Source organism: Meriones unguiculatus, chromosome 10 (assembly GCF_030254825.1).
Source record: "Meriones unguiculatus strain TT.TT164.6M chromosome 10, Bangor_MerUng_6.1, whole genome shotgun sequence".
Classification (NCBI taxonomy): domain Eukaryota; kingdom Metazoa; phylum Chordata; class Mammalia; order Rodentia; family Muridae; genus Meriones; species Meriones unguiculatus.
Genome location: NC_083358.1, coordinates 39057246 through 39078625, shown reverse-complemented (window position 1 = coordinate 39078625; position 21380 = coordinate 39057246). Strand labels below are relative to the sequence as shown.

Below are 21380 nucleotides of genomic sequence, written 5' to 3'. Positions count from 1 at the left end.
TGGCATAAACCCCACAATTTCTAGATACAAACATCTGCATAAGTATTACATAGTATGTCACTATTACATAGTCCAAATTTTTATGCTATAAACCAATTTCAAATATTCTTTATATACTTAGAGCATGATATTTAATACTTATGATTATAAGAAGAGTTAAAATTAACCTAGATAACATATCCTTTTATAAGCAGAAGATGTACAAGATTATGAAAAAGAAGTTGAGGGGCTAAAGAGAAGGGTTAGTGGTTAAGAGTTTGTACTGCTGTTATAGAGGACATGAATTCAGGATCCTATCCCCATGGTGGGTGGCTCACAACTGCCTATAAAGTCAGCTCCAGAGATGAGATAGCTGAGTGCGGTGACACGCCTTTTATTCCAGCACTCGGGAGGCTGGAGCAGGTGGATCTCTGTGAGTTCAAGGCCAGCCTTGTCTACAAAGTGAGGCTAAGACAGCCAAGGCTACACAGAGAAACCCTGTTTCGACAAACAAACAAACAAACAAACAAACAAACAATTCAGCTCCAGAGGATCCAACCCTCCCCTCCTCTGGCCGCCTGGAGTACCTACACACATGTGCCATACAACCACATGGACACAACATATATGCATGTAAATAAAAATGAAATATATAAAAATAACATTGAGTCGGATAATGTACCATTATTAAAACAAATCATACAGATAAATGAATTATGGATGAAGTTTCAAAATGTAATATTGTCATTTTTATTGATAAAAGATGTTCAATAGTGTAATATGTAACTTTGTACTTAAGTTACATGTTTGGAAATAGTAGCCTTTTTAATTAATAATATTATGTGTGTGTTTTCTCAAATACTGTGTCTTATCCATTCAAGTAAGGTGGAAATGCTACCTTTTAAAGTTTTAAAAAATCTCAGTTGGGCATTATGCCTTTAATACCATTACTCAGGAGGCAGAGGCAGGCAGATCTCTATGCATTTGAGGTCAGCCTGTTCTATAGAGCAAGTTCTAGGATAGCTAGGGCTACAAAGAGAAACCCTGTCTCAAAACAACAAACATAAACCAAAAATAAATAAGAAAGAAAGAAAGAAAGATCTCAGAGTCTGTATATGACGGTAGCCTTAAAATTTTTGTTAGATTCTGATTTTATAATTTTGAAACAGTTGTTATTGTTATTGTCTGTGGATGCTTTGTTACTGGATTTTTTAAAAATGCAGTTAAAGTGGATACAATTATATGTGCCAATTTGCTCTCTGAGATGTTTATATATGTGTATAGTCAAAAGAGATTTTAAAATCTTTAGCTTTAATTTAAGGTTGTTTTGAATGGAGTCTAAAGTTTGTTTTGCTTGTTTGCCAGGCACTTTGAGTTGCTGTCTTTTTACAGCATGGACATCAGGTTGCTAAAATCTTGCTTTGGGACTTCCAGTGAGTTGAATTTTTTGGATTTTATGACAGATTTCCTAGTGGTTCCTTTTTGTGAGTTGATGTTCTGAAGTTACTGTCACAATGAGTTCAGGCCTATGGAGCCAAGAGAAAGTCACTTCACCCTACTGGGAAGAACGGATTTTTTATCTGCTTCTTCAAGAATGCAGTGTAACAGACAAACAAACACAGAAGCTCCTGAAAGTACCCAAAGGGAGTATAGGACAGTACATCCAAGACCGTTCTATGGGGCATTCAAGAGTTGCTTCTGCAAAAAGCAAGAAAAATCAGATTGGATTAAAAATCTTAGAGCAACCACATGCAGTTCTGTTTGTTGATGAGAAGGATGTTGTGGAAATAAATGAGAAATTCACAGAGTTACTGTTGGCAATTACCAACTGTGAGGAGAGGCTCAGCCTATTTAGAAACAGAATCCGACTCAGTAAAGGCCTCCAGGTAGACGTGGGCAGTCCTGTGAAAGTACAGCTGCGATCTGGGGAAGAAAAATTTCCAGGAGTTGTACGCTTCAGAGGACCCTTATTAGCGGAGAGGACAGTGTCGGGGATTTTCTTTGGAGTAGAATTGCTGGTAAGTTTGATAAGGCATTTTGGTGGTTTTATGTGTATGTTGTCTGTGTCTGCTCACAACACATACGTATTTTCCCCCTTTACGTGCAGTGTATTTTTAATATTCATGATCCTCAGCATTATGGGTTTTGTTGCAGTTCTCAGGATGGACCCCAGGGCCCTCTGCCACTGAGTTATATCTTGGCCCCAGAATTTATTAAATGATAAATTGAGAGGATATAAAGACAATTATCAAAAAATTTAAAAATTAGCTCTTATAGTAGGAATATATAAGGCATTATTCTGGGCTTTTATATCTAAAGTTTTAAGTTACCTATATTAAAGGTTAACTGTACCAATTGCAATTAATTACCCCCCCCAAATTGTGAAATATCTTGTGACATCTATAGAATTCAGTTCTTAATGTATGCTATTAAGTATCACAGGTTAAGCTGGGCATGGTGCCATTCTCCTTTAATCTCAGCACTCAGGAAGGCAGAGTCATGCAGATCTCTATGAGTTCAAGGCCAGCCTGGTCTATAAAAATGAGTCCAGGACAGCCAAGGCTACACAGATATACCCTGTTTCTAAAAACTTTTAAAAATAGCATCATAGGTTAGAGGCAAGATTTTTGAAGTATGTTGCAGCAATTTCAGTTTGCTTATACTTATCCTCAATTTGTATAAACTGCTTGAACTTTATTTCTGCTAGAAACATACCTAAGAATTCTGTATTTGCAAACTGAATATTGGTTCTCAGAAATGCCACACTCTGATATTCTTGTTGAGTAGAATTTTATGCTTTATTTGCTTCTTGATTTGATTTTTCAAACAGTGAGATAATTAGGTTTTGACAGCCACTTATGGTATGTGTGTGTGTGTGTGTGTGTGTGTATGGAGGGTTGCCAGGCTACTTTACATCAAGTTCTCCTAATCTGTTTCTCATCTGTGATGTGCTTACAACACATGTGACTTGGAATATTTCTAGGGTACATTGATTCAGGGTTTAACACAGTGGATGGCATGCAATTTGTTCTTAGTAAATGTAGTGAATGCTACTATTTGCTTAAGGGAGAATGACAAAAGTCATGGTAGAATCCTACTGTAAATTTCAGCCTAACTTTCATAAAAGAATTATGATTTGATTTGAAATTATGAGGTAATTTCACCATCAGGTACAGCTTCTTTATTCACTAAATACCCTAAAACCAACTGCTACTGCTAGTTATGATATCTCTTATTATATGTGTAATTTAGAGGTTTTCTGAAGTAATTGTCCCGACACCCCTTTAATAGATAATTTTTCTGTGTCTCTCTTTTAAAACTCTCTCTCAAAACTAGGAAGAAGGTCGTGGTCAAGGATTCACTGACGGGGTATATCAAGGGAAGCAGCTCTTCCAGTGCGATGAAGACTGTGGTGTGTTTGTTGCGTTGGACAAGCTGGAACTCATAGAAGATGATGATAATGGATTGGAAAGTGATTTTGCAGGTCCAGGGGATACAATGCAGGTTGAACCTCCCCCTTTGGAAATAAACTCCAGAGTTTCTTTGAAGGTTGGAGAAAGTATAGAATCTGGAACAGTAATATTCTGTGATGTTTTGCCAGGAAAAGAGAGCCTAGGATATTTTGTTGGTGTAGACATGGTAAGGAAATTTTGGATTATGTTATTGTAATATATGTATTAGTTTCATTGCCAATTTAGGTATAAATTGAATACTTAAAAAGGACTAATTTACAGTACTTTAAAGAAGACAGTTCTGTTTTTCTGTGGCACAGAAACATTGAAATAGGACATGTGAGCAGATATGGAATGTGTCCACTACAATTTTTTCCAGTTTTAATAATTTTGGAAAATACTCTGTCTTTAAATTCTCCTTATTATAACTAGCCAGTAGACAAAAGCAAAAACCAAACCAAACCAATACTCCCTGACCAAGCCCAAATACATTGTATGATACTGTATTTTCCTTTTAAAAGAATTTTGTACTCTTTTATGTATATTTGATAAAGTTTTATCGATTTTTTTTCTAATTTTTTCTAATAAGAATGTAAAAAGTCATTAATGGAAAATTCCCAGGGAGAAAAAAAAAAAAACCACTGCTTTTGAGCAGACAGAGTATGTCCACGGGATTTGCGTTGTTTAAACCTGTTCTCTTATTGTAGTAAAATATGTAATATAAATAAGAAATTTTCCACCTTAACCATGGTTGATTTAACAGGTCAGTGGCATTTGGTATAGTCTCATTATGCCTTCTCCACTGTCTCTCTGCAGAACTTTTTCATCATTTCATGCTGAGCTCTATTCCTATTAAATTCTGCCCAGTTTGCCCATGCCTGTTAACTAGAGATTGGGAATTTGCTTGCTGTAGGTACCTCAGAATTGAGGTTATATGGTATCACCTCTTTTGTTTGTGTCACTCATTTTTATTACTGAATAATCTCACTTATTAATAATGGATACATCCCAATGCACATATTGAATTAACCTGTGTCATTAAGCGAATGAGAAGAAAGAGGTTGAGAACATTTTCTTCGTAGATTGAAAATATGGGCAAAAGTTCATTATGGATAGAGATTCCTTTATAATTATCAACACCAGGGTGTATTAGGAGAGGGTAGGAACAGTGGACTCACAGTGTGGGGTAATTTTAGTAGTCATTTTTACCTATTCAGAAACACCTGAAGAGATGGTAGGGCATGAATGTTCTAGCCTGTTTCTGTTACCTTTGCTTAGAAATTTTGTTAGATACTCATTAGTTAAGTACAAATTAAGAAATTTCCAGACTCTTACCATGTGAAATTAGAGCCAGATTAGGACCTGTAGGCTTCTCAGCATTGCTAATAATTAAGAACCAGTATTCTTTAAATATGAGTTTAGTGTTTCAGAGGAGAAGTTGTGGGCTGGGTAGAGAGAAGGTTGGAGAAAGAAGGCCATTAATCTTTGTATTGCTATAGATTCTTTGGTCCAGACTTTAAATGTGACAGGAACTGTGAGGGCCCTCCCTTTCTTTGATGGTGGGCTAGGGGATCATCTTGTTAGTTCAGGCAGGCTGTCTTGGTGCTCGCTTGCCAGTTCTATCCATGTTCTGTCCATTATTATGCAAACATCAGTTCCAAACATTCCAGTTAAGCTTCTTGAGAACAATGTTCATCAGGTACAACTTTTCTCATGCTTTTCTGTTTCCAGGGATACTTTCTACACACATTGGTACTCAGAGCAGTTGTTTCACTGGCTCATCTGTCCATACCTTGTCCATACCCATGTGGCTGCTGATAATAGTAGAGTATAACTTAGGAAATATCCATTGTTGAGGAAAGTCTTGTATACCCATGAATGACAAGAGAATTCTGAAATAACTACCATTCTACTTATAGAAAGGCATATAGTAATTTAGATGAGCAAAGTGCCTAGAGAATCTAAATGTATAATTAGCTTTTAAGGGTAGGTGTCTGGGTAAAATAATGCATTCCTACTGAATTTTCTTATGTAAACAATATCTCTTTAGACCTCAGGTGGTATTATTAATGCAGAGTAAAGTATGAAAACACCTTTAACACATTTTCCTTTGTGTTTGCTGTAATTTGATTTATTAATATGTATTGTAAAACCTTGTAATTGTAAATACTTGAGTATCTCTTTCTAATATAGTCATTCTTTTGGGCAACAAAGTTAAAAATTTTCAGTGTAAAATAAGATTGTTTTAAAAGAAATGTAGATGTTAGTATTTACAGTTTATTGAGGATGGCTTAAGGGTTTAAAATTTTTTTTATGGCATTTCTAGGATAACCCTATTGGCAACTGGGATGGAAGGTTTGATGGAGTACAGCTTTGTAGTTTTGCAAGTGTTGAAAGTACAATTCTCTTGCACATCAATGACATCATCCCAGGTATGTCTCCTTTATGTGTTTAGAACACAGTTTCTAACATGCATTTTGTTATGAGAATGCAAATACATACTTTAAGATAGGTCTTTTGAAACAGACTTTATAGTATAGCATTGTTATTAAATAGAATATCTTTTATTTACCCCAAACAAAAGCAATAAAGGTTTGCTTTATTTCTAAAAGTATATAAGTACAGAATGAAGTTTGTACATTTAACTTTTAAATTGTCTTCTCCTAGACATTCTTACAGAGAAAAAAATTTCTTTTATATAATTGGAAGGTACAAAAATACAAAAACTGCTACCCATTGGAGTAAGAGTTGAAACTAGGATCCTGTAAAGAGAAATTGGTTATCTCATCTAAATTCCATAGTAGATTCAGACTTTTTGCTAAATGATGGCAGAACTTCTTTATCTTTAAAGATGGTCTTATGGGGCTTGAGAGAAGGTTCAGAGATTAAGAACACTGGCTGTTCTTCCAAAGGTCGAGTTCAATTCCCAGCAACCACATGGTGGCTCATAACCCTCTATAGTGAGATCTGGTGCCCTCTTCTGGTGTGCAGGTACACATGCAGGCAGAATGCTGTATAAATAAATCTTTAAAAAGAAAGATGGTATTAGAATGATCATGCTCCATGACTGTAGTCAGAAACATTACATAGTTTTATGTATTATTATTATTATATTTATTATATATTATTACAAAAGTGATAATTAGGGCCAGCAAGATGGCTCAGTGGGTAAAGACAATGAATACATATATTTATTGCTGGAGATGGAACCCTGAGTTTTGTATATGTGGTGCAAGTGATACAGTGGTAAAACACTTTCTCCTTAAGCTGTAGTACAGCCTCTGAACTTATAAAACAAATGAGAAAACCACCACCACTAGAAAAACCCCATATAAAACTTAAGAACCTTTTGTTTGGCCTCAAATAAGTATCTGCCTTGGCTGCTATGAGGCAATCGACAGTGGTAGCAGCACCAGCCCCTGGTATTGGAATTCCCAGTGATACCTAGTGCAGTAATGCCAACAAAGACATTCAGAGATGGGGTGTTACTGTAACTATGAATAGAATGCCCAAAAGCCTGCTGCGAGACCATAACCAGGAATGTGCCAGGCCTGGAATTAGATGGTTTGTGCTATCTTTATCTTCTGAACAGATTTATGAGGTGGGATTTAATACATTTGTGCTGATTAAAAATGTAAAAGAGAACAAACAGCAAAAATAACCAAAAAAACTGTGGCTCAAATCAAATTTAGATTGATGAAAGTAAGTGGCAGAGCCAAAGTTTATGTCCAGTCCTGTCTGATTATCAACCTGTGTCCTTTTCAGTCCCCCAACAAATCCCCTCTTTTATAAGTACTCATGCATTGTGAAGATCTGCATAGAAAACTGTATTTCTTAGTGTCACATGCTAGGAGATATTGTTTCTATGGAGATGTATTTTTCTCTCTGGTTCTATAAAGGGTGATTTTACTGTAGCAACAATCATAAATGAGCAGCAAACTATTTTTTTCCTTCTAATGTTTTTCCATTATTACTAATGTTGATACAAAATGCTTTTAAGTTTCTTTCTATAGCTTATTTTAGGACCTGAGTTTCTTGTTTCATAGAAATGGAAAATGAAGGCTTCTGGCCTGACTCTGCCCATCCTGTCTCCCTGTTGGTGTCAAGTCATGAATACTGTTTTACAATTTGAACATGCTTCCCCGGCAGCTTTTAGTTTTGTAGCAAGAGCTGTGAGATTCATGTGTTAGCATTATTTCAATTTTGCTCTTAAGAAAGCATACTTTACTTTTGATTTCTTTTAAGATATAGTGGTTATTCTTTGAGAATTTTCATGCATGTAATAATATATTTTGATTATAATACCCCACCTCCAACTCCTTCTGGGTCCCCTACTTCCAGTTCCTTGTCCAACCTCTTAGAAACAAATGGTTTATATTCCGGGGAAAGCGTATATGTGTGTTCATATTTTATTTAGTGGTATTTACTTTTTTATGCCTGTTTTATAGATAGCATAGCTTAGGATGTTTATGAATTGAAACACTGTTTTAATGTTACAGTGAGTGCTTATTGTTTAAAAAAGAGTAGCAATATAAAGCAGCATTTGTTCAGATAATAGGAAGCCCTTACATAGGCTTCTTTAGATGTGGATATTTTAGAAAGCAAAGCAGGTAAGAATTCTTGGGGCTAGGAATATAGCTCCATGGTAGAACACTTGCCTAAGGTGAACAAAGGTGTAAGTTCAAGTCCAGCATTGAATAAAAGTGATCATTAGGGACAGCAATATAGCTCACTGAATAAGGGCGCTTGTCCTCAAACCTAGTTCCTAGAACTCACATGTTAGAAGAAAGAGCGACTCTTGCAGATTGTCCTCTGACCTCCACGTGCACGCTATGGCACATCGATACATACACAAACACACACACACACATGATGAATTAACTATATGAATTTTAAAAATAATTCCTATGTGGAGCTTTCATTTTTAAGGAGTGGAGATAGACAATAATTGAGCAGAATCTGTGGTCAGTTTGATTGTATCAAGGCTAGAGAATGATAAAATAAGGGATAGGGAGGACGGGGTACTGACCTGTCACATTCATATATTCCAGCAGACCTCTTCAGGAGACATTTGAGCAGCCACACAAGAAATTATTTGGCCTCAAAATTTCAGTAGAGCTGAATTGAGAAGCTTTGTTTTTAAATAAATTTGGGGAGCTATGCCGATTTTATAACGCTAACTTTCTGGGTGGCTAAGAATAAGCTCCTGTAGTTTTTTCTTTCATTGTGAATTTTTTTAGGGGAATGAAATATGGGTAATACAGCTTTTCTGCAGTCATATTCTCAAGTGAAATTCTATTTCAGTTAGCAAATAAATTTGTTTGAGCATTTTCTTTTTTAAGGAATTTTTTTTCAGGGGGCTATCCAGTGATACCTTAAAACAGGTGACATTTTTGAGTGGATGTAGCTGTCATTTTTAGTTATCTTAATGGCATTGCTTTGACCTTTACATTTTATAGCTGAATGGATTATGTTATATAAAGTTGTGAGATGTGGGGAATCGTAAGTTAGTATTACCAATAAAGAAGGGGAAAGAGCTGGGAAGCTCACTTAAGCTGTGAGCTTAAGTGTTGTTTTCATTCTTCTGTAGAATAAGGCTTTGAAATGTTCCAACCTCCCCCAACTCTCCAGCTCTATTTCTTTCTTTATATATGTTTATAAGTGAATAATGTGTATGTATACATTCCACCTCTAAATTTGTTTGAAATGTAAATTGTCTTAGATTCTTCAGTAGCACATAAGAAATGGAAAGGAGAGAAGAAATAAGCTAGTTTTTACTTCTGCTGTGGTAGAATTGGGGTGTAACCTTACAAGGAAAAAAAACATTTAAACTGTATTTTATTTAATCACTGGCATAGAATTAAAATAGTAACAACAACAGCAAAACATGTAAGTTTCATGACCTGGGAGTCTGTTGTCAGGAATCTTCTAGATCCTTGCTTGTCATTAATGTTATTGCTGGTTTAGAGTGGTGATAAGAAAGGAAAAGAATGCTTTTTCTCTTTCAAAACTATTGATATTCATAAATCTTGAATAGTGGATAATTAAGAATGATACTTCTTTTATACAATAAATTACACTTATTTGCCAACAAAATAAAGCTTGCAAATAGACTTTTAAAAAGTAAAGTTGTTTAGATGACAGTTAATTTAGTTTGTTTGAATAAGCCTTCCTTTATATTTTGTATCATTAACACTCTTTTCTTTAGGGGGGAAAAAGCATGGCAATGACTCCTTTAGTTCCTTCACTTATTTTATTTTTTTCTTGCCCAATTACGTTCATTTGTGGGACAAAATTAACATTTCCAGCACGTAGGAAAGATTCTTTTTGGAGCAGCTGAACAGTTGGTGAGATTTGGGGAAGAATTCTCTCCAGTGAACTGTCTCTTACTGTTGGTGTCTGGAAACCTTTGCTTCAGCCTGCTGTAAAAAATGTCCCTCTTTACACTGCTGTTTCTGATAGCCCAAAGCATTAACACATCTGATGTGATAGCACATCCAAGTTTGTGAAGTTGGGATGAAGTATGACAATTTGTGACACCCCTAAAGTAATGCATTTCTGCTCGTTGAGCTCTGTCTCTCTCTTTTAGTTGGGAAGGTTAAGAGTATAATACAATTAAAAACAACTCAGACTACACAGTATATACACATTCACAGAAATTTAGAAAAGAAGTCATTTTGTGGGAACCTTTCTCCTGAGGCTGATAATGTGCTTTTGTGTCCTTCTTGATCAATTTGTGTGTGTGTGTGTGTGTATGTTGTGTGTGTGTTGCATGTCTTCATAGTTCATGTCCTTTAAGAAGGTCACCATTTTGTTGCACTGTAATTGAACATAGCCGTAGAACAGTGCATCTCAGCTGTCATCAGAGACGCTTCCTTCTGCAATTGATGACAGTTAACACAGAGACCCTCAATTGGTCAAGGCACAAAGAATAAGAGACTATGGCATGCTCAGCTTTAAGTAGGAACATACATCTTACATCCCTCCTGTCAAGGCTCAGAGAACTTTGTAAAAGAGAAGAGAGGGCAGGCAGATTACAGAAGCAGAGGTAGAGGTTGACTTCAAGGAAAAGAGAATTTTCTAAATGCAGCAGGGCAGTTAGTTGTATATAAAATCTCACATGAATTGTGTCATCATGCACAAGACCTGTGCAGCCTCGGTCAGACAGAATTCCAGCATGGAGGGAGGGAGTAGTGGGTATGAAATCCCAATACTATTTGAAGCATTGTTGGCATTTGGTAGTGGCTAGGGGAGGGAGCATCTGCACCAAAGAACAGTCTGTTCTTTGTTTCTCTAAGTTTGCCATTTCAGAAAAGTTATATGTTAGTGGATTTGTATAGGACGTAATTTTGGGGGTTTTTGATTGACTTTTTATCTCACCATTATTCTCTGGAGATTATCCATGTGGTGTAAGTGATCTTTTCCCTTTAATTGCTAAGACAGTCCTTGTTTTTGATGTACTGTTGATTTAATGAGTGCCCATCGAAGTACATTTAAGTTGGGGTCATAATGACCAATGCTTTAATGAGCATTGTATGCTGGCATTTGAGTGAATGCAAACCTTCATTTTTCTGGCAGAAAATGTGTAGAAATATGTAGTTTTCCTAGTTAGTTCATATGTTATTTCCATAGCAAGCTTTAAAATGTTTTATTAGCAAGTGTTAATTATACATGATAATGGTCTACATTATATTTTCATAAATGTACATAATGCGTTTCAACCATGATTACCCTGTTACCCTTTTTGACCCTTCTCATCCCTGCTAATCCTTCTCTTCCCAATTAGTCCTGCTTTAATGTCATGCGTGCATGCGTGTGTGTGGGGGATTGTGTGTGTGTGTGAGAGAGAGAGACTTAATGAGTTTCATTAGGGTTGTTATAGGAGCATGTATGCCTTACATGTGGCTAGACCATTGGGAAAAAATGTTTGTCCTTATCCTATCAATTATTAACTATGTATAAGTCCTTAAGGAGGGTGGGATCTCGTGAGTCCTTTCCCCTTCCATGGCAGGTCCAATCTCATGTACATCTTGTGCAAGGTATCATAGCTCTTGTACGTTCAAGAGTGCAACGACCAAGAAGCCAGCATTCCACATGCTTCTCTACTTCTTTCTGCTCTTATATGCTTTCCACCCTTTTTTCTGATGTTCCCTGAGCCATGGAAAGGGTGATATAGATATACCATTTGTAGTTACTCAGCAATTTGTTCTCAGTATTTTGACCCCTGCAAAAGGAAGCTTTTGACAAACGACAGCAACATTGTGGGCTTAAATGTAAGTTATTTAGAAGACACTTTATGAGTTATATCCTATTCATTTAACAAAACAATAGCAGGAGTGTCTGCACTAGATTTTATGAACTCCTTACCCATGGACTTTTGATTGATTTTATAGTATGAAACATGAGTTCCCTCTGTAGAATAGGCCCCAAACCTAATCAGAAACTGTTGGTTACCCTTATAATAGACTTGCCGCTGTTGTGCTTGTAAGCCCATTTTGCTTGGCCATTGTTGTAGACAGGTAAATAACTGAATAAGACCCTTTATGACAGTTTTTCTCCTAGCAGCTTGCATTGCAATTTCTGAACTATGAGGGATAGTTAGCAGAGAGGAAAGTCCCAGCCGAGTTGCAGCTTGATTTATGTATGCTCTATGACCAGAGCATGTGATACCTTCAGCAATAAGGTCTTACCATCTAAATCTGGTGGGCAACTAATAGCAGTGGCAATTGATGTTTTGGGGACTGCAGGAGCCTTCCTGAGCAGCAACTCAAGGGAAATAGTTCATATCCTTGGCATTGGGGTTTTCATTTAACAACCAATGGCCTCTAGGAGGAACTTGATCTACCCACACAGGGTGCCACTATTTTTTATATTAAGCTTTTTAAAGAAACTGGCACACTGCTTTATAGAGTGACTGGATGGTGTCAAATGACTACTGGAACTATTTAAATGACCCAGTCTTTTTGTATCCTCCTAGCTGCTTTTCATGTTAGCCTTTCTGAGAAATGTGTGATAATAGTCTATTGTAGTTTTGTTTCCTTGACAGCTCATGATATTGAATATCTTTTTAATGTGATTATATGTTTATATTCTTCAGTAAAATATATTCTTATATGTTTTGGCCAGGTTCTAATTGAGTTACTTCCTTTTTTATTGTTTTGTAATTTTAAAAAATATATTCTAGATACTAGCCCTTTGTTGAATATGCTTTGCAAATATTTTCTCCTAGTCTTTACCTTGTCTTCTCATCCTCTTCACATGGTTCACTTTTGGGATTAAGTGCAAAAACTTTTGCGTAGTTTTATATTTGGAAGTTTTCTTAGTTTTTAAACATGAAGTATAATTCGTGTACCACTACTGTTATTCCATTAAGATATAACTCAGCAGCATTTTTTAAATTGAATTTATTTTTATTTTTATTATTAGTTACATTTTATTAACTGTATCCCAGCTGTATCCCGCTCCCTCATTCCCTCCCAAATCCTCCCTCCCTCATCTTCTCCCTGCCCCTTTCCAAGTCCACTGATTGGGGAGGACTTCCTCCCCTTTCATCTGACCCTGTTTTATTAGGTATCTTCAGGACTGGCTGCAAAGTCCTCCTCTGTGGCCTAGCAGGACTGCTCCTCCCTTGGGGGTTGGGGAGGTCAAAGAGCCTGCCATTGAGTTCCTGTCAGAAATAGTCCCTGCTCCCTTTACTGGGAAACCACGGTAACTACTATGTAGCTACCACGGGCTACATCTGAGCAGAGGTACTAGGTTATATCCATACATGGTCCTTGGTGGAGTGTCAGTCTCAGAAAAGACCCCTGTGCCAACCCAGATGTCTATCAACGGAGGAATGGATACAGAAATTGTGGTATTTTTACACAATGGAATATTACTCAACAATCAAAAAGGAGGAAATCATGAAATTTGCAGGCAAATGGTGGGATCTAGAAAAGATCATTCTGAGTGAAGTATCCCAGAAGGAGAAAGACAAACATGGTATATACTCACTTATATAGACCTATAAGATATGATAAACATAATGAAATCTCTACACCTAAAGAAGATAAACAAGAAAGCGGACACAGGGTAAGATGATCAATCCTCATTTAGAAAGACAAATGGGATGTGCATTGGACGTAGGAGAAAACAAGTAACAAGACAGGAGCCTACAGCAGAGGGCCCCTGAAAGACTCTACCTAGCAGTGTATCAAAGTAGATATGAAGACTCATAACCAAACCTTCAGCAGAGTGCAGGGAATCATATAAAAGAAAGGGGAGTTAGTATGACGTGGAAAGGATAGGAGCTCCATAAGGACCAAAGATAACTCAGCAGTATTAAGTGCATTTAGTATATTGTTTATCTGTTGTTATTATCTAGCTCAAGGACTGTTTCATCATCCTAAGTAGAAACCCTGTTACCTATTCCTAGCAGCAACTTCTCTGTATACCCTGGCAGCTGTGAATCTGCTTTCAGTCTCTCCAAGTTGTCCTACTCTGGAATTTTTTTCTATATTAAGGCAACACTTCTGGTCATGGGAGACAGTTAGATCCCAAAGGAAGAATAGTTTGAAGTTCCAGAGCTCAGCAGGCAGGTCTGATGTTCTGTAAGGTCCCATACAGATACAGTCATTATATATAGTACAGTCATTATATATAGTTATTATATAAAATTATTATATATATAATTATATATATTCAGTCATTATATGAAATATTCTGATTAATCATCTAATCTTATAGAGCTTTTTAGTAAATTGCTATGCAGAGCATGTGTGGCATCAGGTTTTATAATACCCTCATTTTGGGGGTACATGTTAAGTTCTCATTTGGGTTTGAATTGTGCTCTATGACTGTTGTTGAATAATACACTATTTTTAAAACCCCTATCAATTTAATGGGCTATTCAGATTTACAGACATTTATTTGAATAACTTGTTCATTCTTTTATTGTTATGATTTTCGGCCCAGGAAGCTCCAAAAAACACTTTTCTTTTTCTTCCAGAACCATAGATTAAGCTCTCAGTTTTATCATTTTGAATGCAGTCCTGAGGTGTATAAACTGTGTATACTTGAGGTCTGGTTTCTTTTGCTCAGCAGTTCATGTTGTTGTGTGAAGCAGCAGTTTGCTTCATCTTATTCCTATGTAATATGGTGTTGTATTTATAGACCACATTTTTGGTGAACTCTGAAAATGAATCCTTAGAAGTGTTTTGTTTTCTTGTAGTGCAGGGGTTGAACCCAGGGCTTTGAATATGCTGGCAAATGCTCTACCCCAGACCTGTATCTCCAGATCACAATTTTATATGCCTCAATTAGTTCATCTGTTCTATAGAATAGATTGGTTCCAGCCTATAGTTATTATGAATAGGGTTACTATGTGCATTTTGGTGGGCTGTTGGGTGGAATTATTATTTCCTTGAATATCTTTAATCATGATAATTTCAGTCTTACAAAATTGTCCTTTAAATTTGTTCCTCACCCTGTTTACTACATCATACCTGTTCTTCAAAATTAAGCCATTAAGTCTCATTTTCTTTATGATCCAAGTGATTTTGTATTATAAACTGTTTTGGGTTAATAAACATCTTTTTTTCAAATGGAGTTGCACACTCTTGGTTACAATTGACAGTGGGCAGTAATTCCTTTAGTCACCTTATATGCTATAATTTGGAACCTTTCTCCAATGACAGGAGAGTTATTTTTTCTACAAAAACTGTCATAGATATTGTTTATCGATATCTAAATGTAATGCTACAAAAGCATTTTTAGTATTTCTTTTATTATATCATTTGTTAAAATTATGGTTAGTACAATTTTTTAATTGAAATGATATCTTAGTATTTCATTTGATTATATTTTGAGATGTTTAAAATATATAGTTTAATATATATTTCCTTTCTTTTCCAACCATGAAAAAAAGATGTCAAGCATTATTTATATATAATTAATTCAATATGACTCCCTTTTAAATTTTAAATGGCCTTTTCTGTGTTTAAAATAAAGAATTTTTCTATCTTTTCTTTCTGATCTCAAAACCCCACTGTGGGTGCTACTGTCTGTGCTGCTGACAGCGCTATCAGGTATGGCCCCTCAGCACTGTGTTGCACTTCATGGCTGTGCTGTTGAGCTTCCCTTGGCTCTTTCATGTTTATTTGATCAGTGTGTGAGTGTTGTATAAATGTGACCAGGCTTTAAGGTTTAGAAATATTTTTGAATTTAAAAGAAGTTTGCCAGATTTTTTTGTATCTTACTTTGAAGTGAAATATAGAGTGCTTTCTTCAAAAAAAAAAAAAATACTGTTGTATATCTCTGGCTTTCTACATTATTAATCTGTGTATAATTTTCTGTCTTTCTTTTTTACATGTTCTTGTATACACATATGTTAATCTGAATGTGTGTGTGTTTAAAAGTGGAAGCATATTTATTAATTACTGAGTGCATTCCTGACCCTGACCTGTCTCCTACCCAGGTTGTCATCATGCTATGTCTGTGAAATACATTAATTTGAGATACTCGCTAGAGAGCAACAAGAAGTTTTATCAAATGAGTTTAGTATATCACATCCTTTAGAGAGTCTCTGGGTGCACTGCCATGTAAAAATTCTAGTTTTTGTAGTAAATAAATTGTCTTTCTTTATATCAGCACCTTTCATAAATTCTTGAGTGCAGAACACTTTGTACTATGTAGGGTTGTGCTGGGCATGCTGACTTGGAAAATGCAACGAAAACTATGAATAAGGTTTTCTTTATAGCTTTTAAAAACATCAAACAAAATGGACTTCATCTGACTAACTTTTCAAAAGTTAAAGCATTTGGATGATTTTAGGAGTTTATTTTCTTGTAGAAATTATGTTTTTAACTACAGTGTTGATTTTTTTTTTCCTGAGAAATTACTTTTCAGTGCTTTTGAGTCTTTAAAGAGAATCTGTATAATTATAAAGATTGAGCTTTTTATGTTGGAAAGGATATCTTTGTTTTGTTTATGCTCTTGTCATTGATTATTAAACTATTTCTCTTCCATATGAATTATATTTATATTTAAAAAGTACATTTACTGTTTCAGATAGCATGACACAGGAAAGGAGGCCTCCTAAACTTGCCTTTATGTCAAGAGGTGTTGGTGACAAAAGTTCATCTAGTCATAATAAACCAAAGGTTACAGGTATGGAGCCATTCTTGATAGTTTACATGATATCTGATTTTTCCAGATGTTAAATAAGTTATATGGTATTATGTATGTGTGTATATATATACACACGTGGATATATATAATTTATTCAAACATTTTATGTAAACTAAAATTTTATGTATACGATTATGAGAATACAGTAAAGAAACCACCAAAATGGCCACCCCATGAGTTGTGGGGGGAAGTTTTTATTGTGAATAAGAGAGAACATCCAGAGGGAGGCATCTGAAAAAGAGTCCGGAGCACAGAGAAAAGGAAACAGACTGGACATGACCAGGGCTATCTGCAAGAGAAGTGAGTAGCGGGGACAGGGAGAAAAACCTTGCCTTTATATAGAGGACAAATGGCTTGCTGGGAATAGGGAAGTGCATGAGCTGGAGGGAATTAGGATAGAGGAGGAAGTGAGAAGAGCTAGGATGTTAGCATGAGCTCTGTTTAACAGGTACTTGTGATACTGAAGGAGTCTAGAGGCCAGCATGTACTTTAGTATGCTAATAGACACTACAGATAGCCATTTATCCCTTCTGCCATTGATTAGGAAATTGCTCCTTTTGGTAGAGATTGGAACCAGCTTCACAAGTTCCTGCAGAGTGCAGGCTTTTAACTAACCACGAGAAATTCTCATATAGTGCAGGACTGCTTTTTGAGGGTTGGAGAGATGGAGTTTCCTTTGGACCTGACACTGGGGACATAGAAACATGGAGATTCCTGAGATTTGCTAGCTGTTACTAGCCAGCCAACTTTCCTATTTTAATTGGCAAATTTCAGGTCAATGGAGGCCCTCTTCAAAAGAAACAAAAAAACAAGATGATGGCTCTTGAGGACTAACACACACACACACACACACACACTCACACACACACACAGCACACATATGCACACACCCCTACATGTCATACACACACACAGAAAAGATTCAACAAGATCACTATCCTCAAATATAAAATAGCTATTGAATCCTTGTTTGGGGATGAGGGTCTTGATAAGTTTCCTATGCTTACTTTATACTTGTGGACTCTGGTGATGATCCTCCTGTCTTAGCTTTCTGAGTAGCTAGCTAGTGTGTACCATATGAAGTATGACTTAAGCTAAGAAGTGCAGAACTTTTTACTTTAAATTGAAAAACAGTTGACTTTCAGTATGGGTTGAAGAACTCCTACTAATCACCAATGAGGTGTGTCTTTGTGGCTAATATTGTGGCAGGGAAGTATCTGCACTTGTTTGTGATACAGGTATATTTTCTTCTGATTTAACTGTCACCCTATAAACCAGTGCTCTCAGCCTAATGCTTTGACCCTTTAATACAATTCTTTATGTTGTGATGACTCCAACCATAAAATTATTCCGTTGCTACTTCATGACTGTAATTTTTGCACTGTTATAAACCTTTGAGGTATGTAGAAGCTAATAGAAAAAGAGTTGTGTGATCTCTACATACAAACATGGGGAAGATTATGGAAGAGAAATTTTTACTGAGTGTTTTGGAATTCAACTTGTTTTACATCTAGTTATTAGACGTACATAATTGGCTGAGCAGTGGTGGTGCATGCCTTTAATCCCACCACTTGGGAGGCAGAGGTAGGCAGATCTCTGTGAGTTGGAGGCCAGCCTGTTCTACAAATCGAGGTTCAGGACAGCCAGGATGGTTATACAAAGAAACTCTGTCTTGACAAAACAAACAATCAAAAAACAAAAGACACATCACATAATTAATCTTTAGTATAATTTGTCCTATAATAAATCTAAAGTGTGATAAATATGGTACTTCATTTTTTTTCAGACAGAAGAAAGTGAGAAATTTTATTTATTTTTAAAAATATTAATTTATTTTTAAATATTTAGTTTCTTTTACTATGAAAGACACTTTATTCAGTCATTTTCTTCACAATTGAAATGCTTGGAATTCAAAATCAATGTCCTTGCTTGTGGGCTTTTTACATACACCCAAAAAAGTTCGGCCATGTGCTCTACATTGCTCTGCTGTCCTTTGTCTAAATGAACCTTTATGAACTGGCTGCCAGCCAGGTCCACATGGTCCTCTTACCCACAGTCTCACTTGGGAGGATCATGCCTTCAAGGATGGTTTCGTGCACTGTTGTCAGGGGGCTACTTCTGGACGCTTTTGCTCATTTTCCGTTTAGCTTTTCTGAGTTGGCTTGGGCAGACTCCTCCTCTGAGCAGTGAAGACTAGACATGCTTCCCACTGAGCTTTTTCTCCAGTTCACAAACCAGCCAGACTTGGATTTTCTGGAAAGATTTCAGCTAAGGAACCAGTATAATAAAAATATAGCTTTCAGATCACCAATTTCAATTTTCTTGGCTATGGTGATGTTGAGTTCTTGTGACTGCGCCTTAGATCTCCGACTCAAGCAACGTCTGACATACAAGACTCAAACCTGTCTGGCTTCTCACAGTTGGACTTCTTGAGATGAACATGGGGTGGGGGGAGGGAGTTTCCACCTTTCACCTGGGTCATGGGCATCACAGCCAGAGCCGTCAGTGGACGCAGGCTGGGTAATCCACCACATCCTCACCCATGGTGCAGGGTTTGCTGCCCTAGAGGTTCCTCAAGGGTCCTTTCCTTGAAACTCTAAGAAGCAAGAAAATTTATTAATAAAATTCTAAGATGTTTAAATAGTGAATCTAAAATAATTTTTAAGTTATTATTTCTTTTGTAGTGTTGGGGATTAAAGTCAACAGAACCTTATACTTGGCTAGACAAGTACTTCACCACTCAGACACTGAAGTTACTGTTTTTTTTGGCGGGGGTTCTGGAATCAAATCTACCATCTTTCACAAACTAAACCAGGACTCTACTACTAAGCCACATACTGAGCCTAAATCTGAAAAATAATTTAATTTGTTCATCAGTTTATATATAGCATTTGAAGATTACCAAAAGGAAATTATAATCATGAGTTTTCTGTGACCACTGACATAAAACTTGTTGATAGAACTTTGTGCATATCTAGCTCTGTAACATTGCTGTTTTGTTTGTTTGTTTGAGACAGGATTTCTCTGTGTATCCTTGGTTGTCCTAGACACACTTTGTAGACCAGGCTGGCCTTGAACTCAAAGCCATCCACCTGCCTCTGCCTCCCTGAGTGCTGGGATTACAGGAGTGCACCACAGTGCCTGGCACATGTTTGTTCTTTTGTTTACTGAAATGTCTTTATATGGCAGCAGTTCTTACCCCATGGGTTGTAGTCCCTTTGGGGGTCAAACGATGCTTTCACAGGGGTTGCTTCAGACCATTGGAAAACACAGATATTTACATTAGATTCATAATAGTAGCAAAATTACAGTTATGAAGTAGCAATAATTTCATGGTTGGGGTTTACTACAACATGAGGAACTATTAAAAGGTTACAGCATTAGGAAGGTTAAGAATCACTTATATGGTATGACTGTAATAGGTTAAATTTGTGAGTCAGTAGTTTCACCAACTGAAACTAGAGGAGGTGATTTTGATACTGAGAAAGACTACATAGAATGAGTCCATTTCGCTCCCTCCCTCTCTCCCTCCCTCCCTCCCTTCCTTCCTTCTCTCCCTACCTCCTTCCCTTCCTTTGTTTCATCAGGGTTTCTCCGTGTAGTTCTGGGTGTCTTGAAACTTTCTCAGTAGACCAGGCTGGCTTGAACTCAGATCCTTTTGTCTCTGCCTCCTGAGTGCGGGATCAAAGATCTGGGCTACCATTGCTTGAGGAATGATTTCTTAGAGCTTTAATATAAAAAAGTGAGCAGCAGGTTTTAACTTTCTCCTGTTCTCTTCTGTATTGACCAATTAACAAAATTTAAAAGCTGAAGATAGTGCATTGTTTTATGTGTCTGTTAGTTGTGTGAGCAGCTGGTTTACTGTATGCATATTAATTTATTTATAAAATATTTTTTTACACTATATTGGCTTGTTTAAAAAAAGGAACTTTTCTTGTTCCACAGGATCTACCTCAGACCCTGGAAGTAGAAACAGATCTGAATTATTTTATAACTTAAATGGGTCATCTGTTGACTCACAACAATCCAAATCCAAAAATCCATGGTACATTGATGAAGGTAATCTATAATTTTATTTCTCTTTATAATGATACTTGGGCTTAATGGCTTTTTATCAATATTTTTGAATTTTTGGAAACGGTGAATAGATCATTGCTAATATGCTAATATTGCTGAACTAAAATATTAAATGTAGTTTGAACTACTCGCTATTAGGGTTGATGATGTATTTGAAATGTGTTAGTCAGTTCTTATCACATAATTTATGTGCTTAGGATCAAAGGTTTCTAGAAACGAAGTGACTCATTTAAAGGCTTACCTATTTTACTTCCTTTAACACTCTATCTTCCCTTGTTTCTTAGACATCATTTTCCTCACATTTATTCATTTCCTTCATGTGTTCAGCAAACGTGAGACATTCTCAGGTTACTATGACGGAGAATAAAATACATTTAGCTCTCACCATGTTTGAAGTTGTAATCAATTTGTTAAGATACAACATCATCAGATGCAAATATGTGGAATTGTAGTGTTGCTGAGTGCAGTGCAGGACTTGGTTCTGTGAGGGTGCTGGAGAGGTCACAGGGCAGTCCGTGTTTACCAGTTCTCAGTGCTGTGAGAAAGTACTGACCAAAAGCAACTTGGAAAGAAAAGGTTTATTTCATCTTTAGGCTTTCCGGTAACATTTCATCACCGAGAGAACTCAAGGCAGGAACCTGGAGGTAGGAGGAGAGGCAGAGGCCATGAAAGAATGCTGCTTTCTGGCTTGTTCCTCATGGC

The 21380-nt window shown here is 36.5% G+C and overlaps 1 protein-coding gene and 1 pseudogene across 17 annotated transcripts in view; one reads left to right on the top strand and one right to left on the bottom strand.

The window, feature by feature from the left end:
* Cyld (CYLD lysine 63 deubiquitinase) overlaps nt 1-21380 on the top strand; it is a 55708-nt gene that overhangs the window by 6801 nt on the left and 27527 nt on the right. For 10 of the 17 annotated variants that reach the window (XM_060392259.1, XM_060392257.1, XM_060392249.1 and 7 more), the window contains 5 exons: nt 1345-1997; nt 3316-3618; nt 5758-5863; nt 16482-16580; nt 20547-20660. In XM_060392259.1, the coding sequence (XP_060248242.1) occupies nt 1494-1997; nt 3316-3618; nt 5758-5863; nt 16482-16580; nt 20547-20660 (1126 nt within the window). In that variant the 5' untranslated portion in view covers nt 1345-1493. The remainder of the gene's footprint in view (nt 1-1344; nt 1998-3315; nt 3619-5757; nt 5864-16481; nt 16581-20546; nt 20661-21380) is intronic. The other 7 variants (XM_060392264.1, XM_060392263.1, XM_060392260.1 and 4 more) reach the window with 3 other exon arrangements.
* LOC132656997 (small ribosomal subunit protein eS7-like) lies at nt 18490-19805 on the bottom strand (annotated as a pseudogene).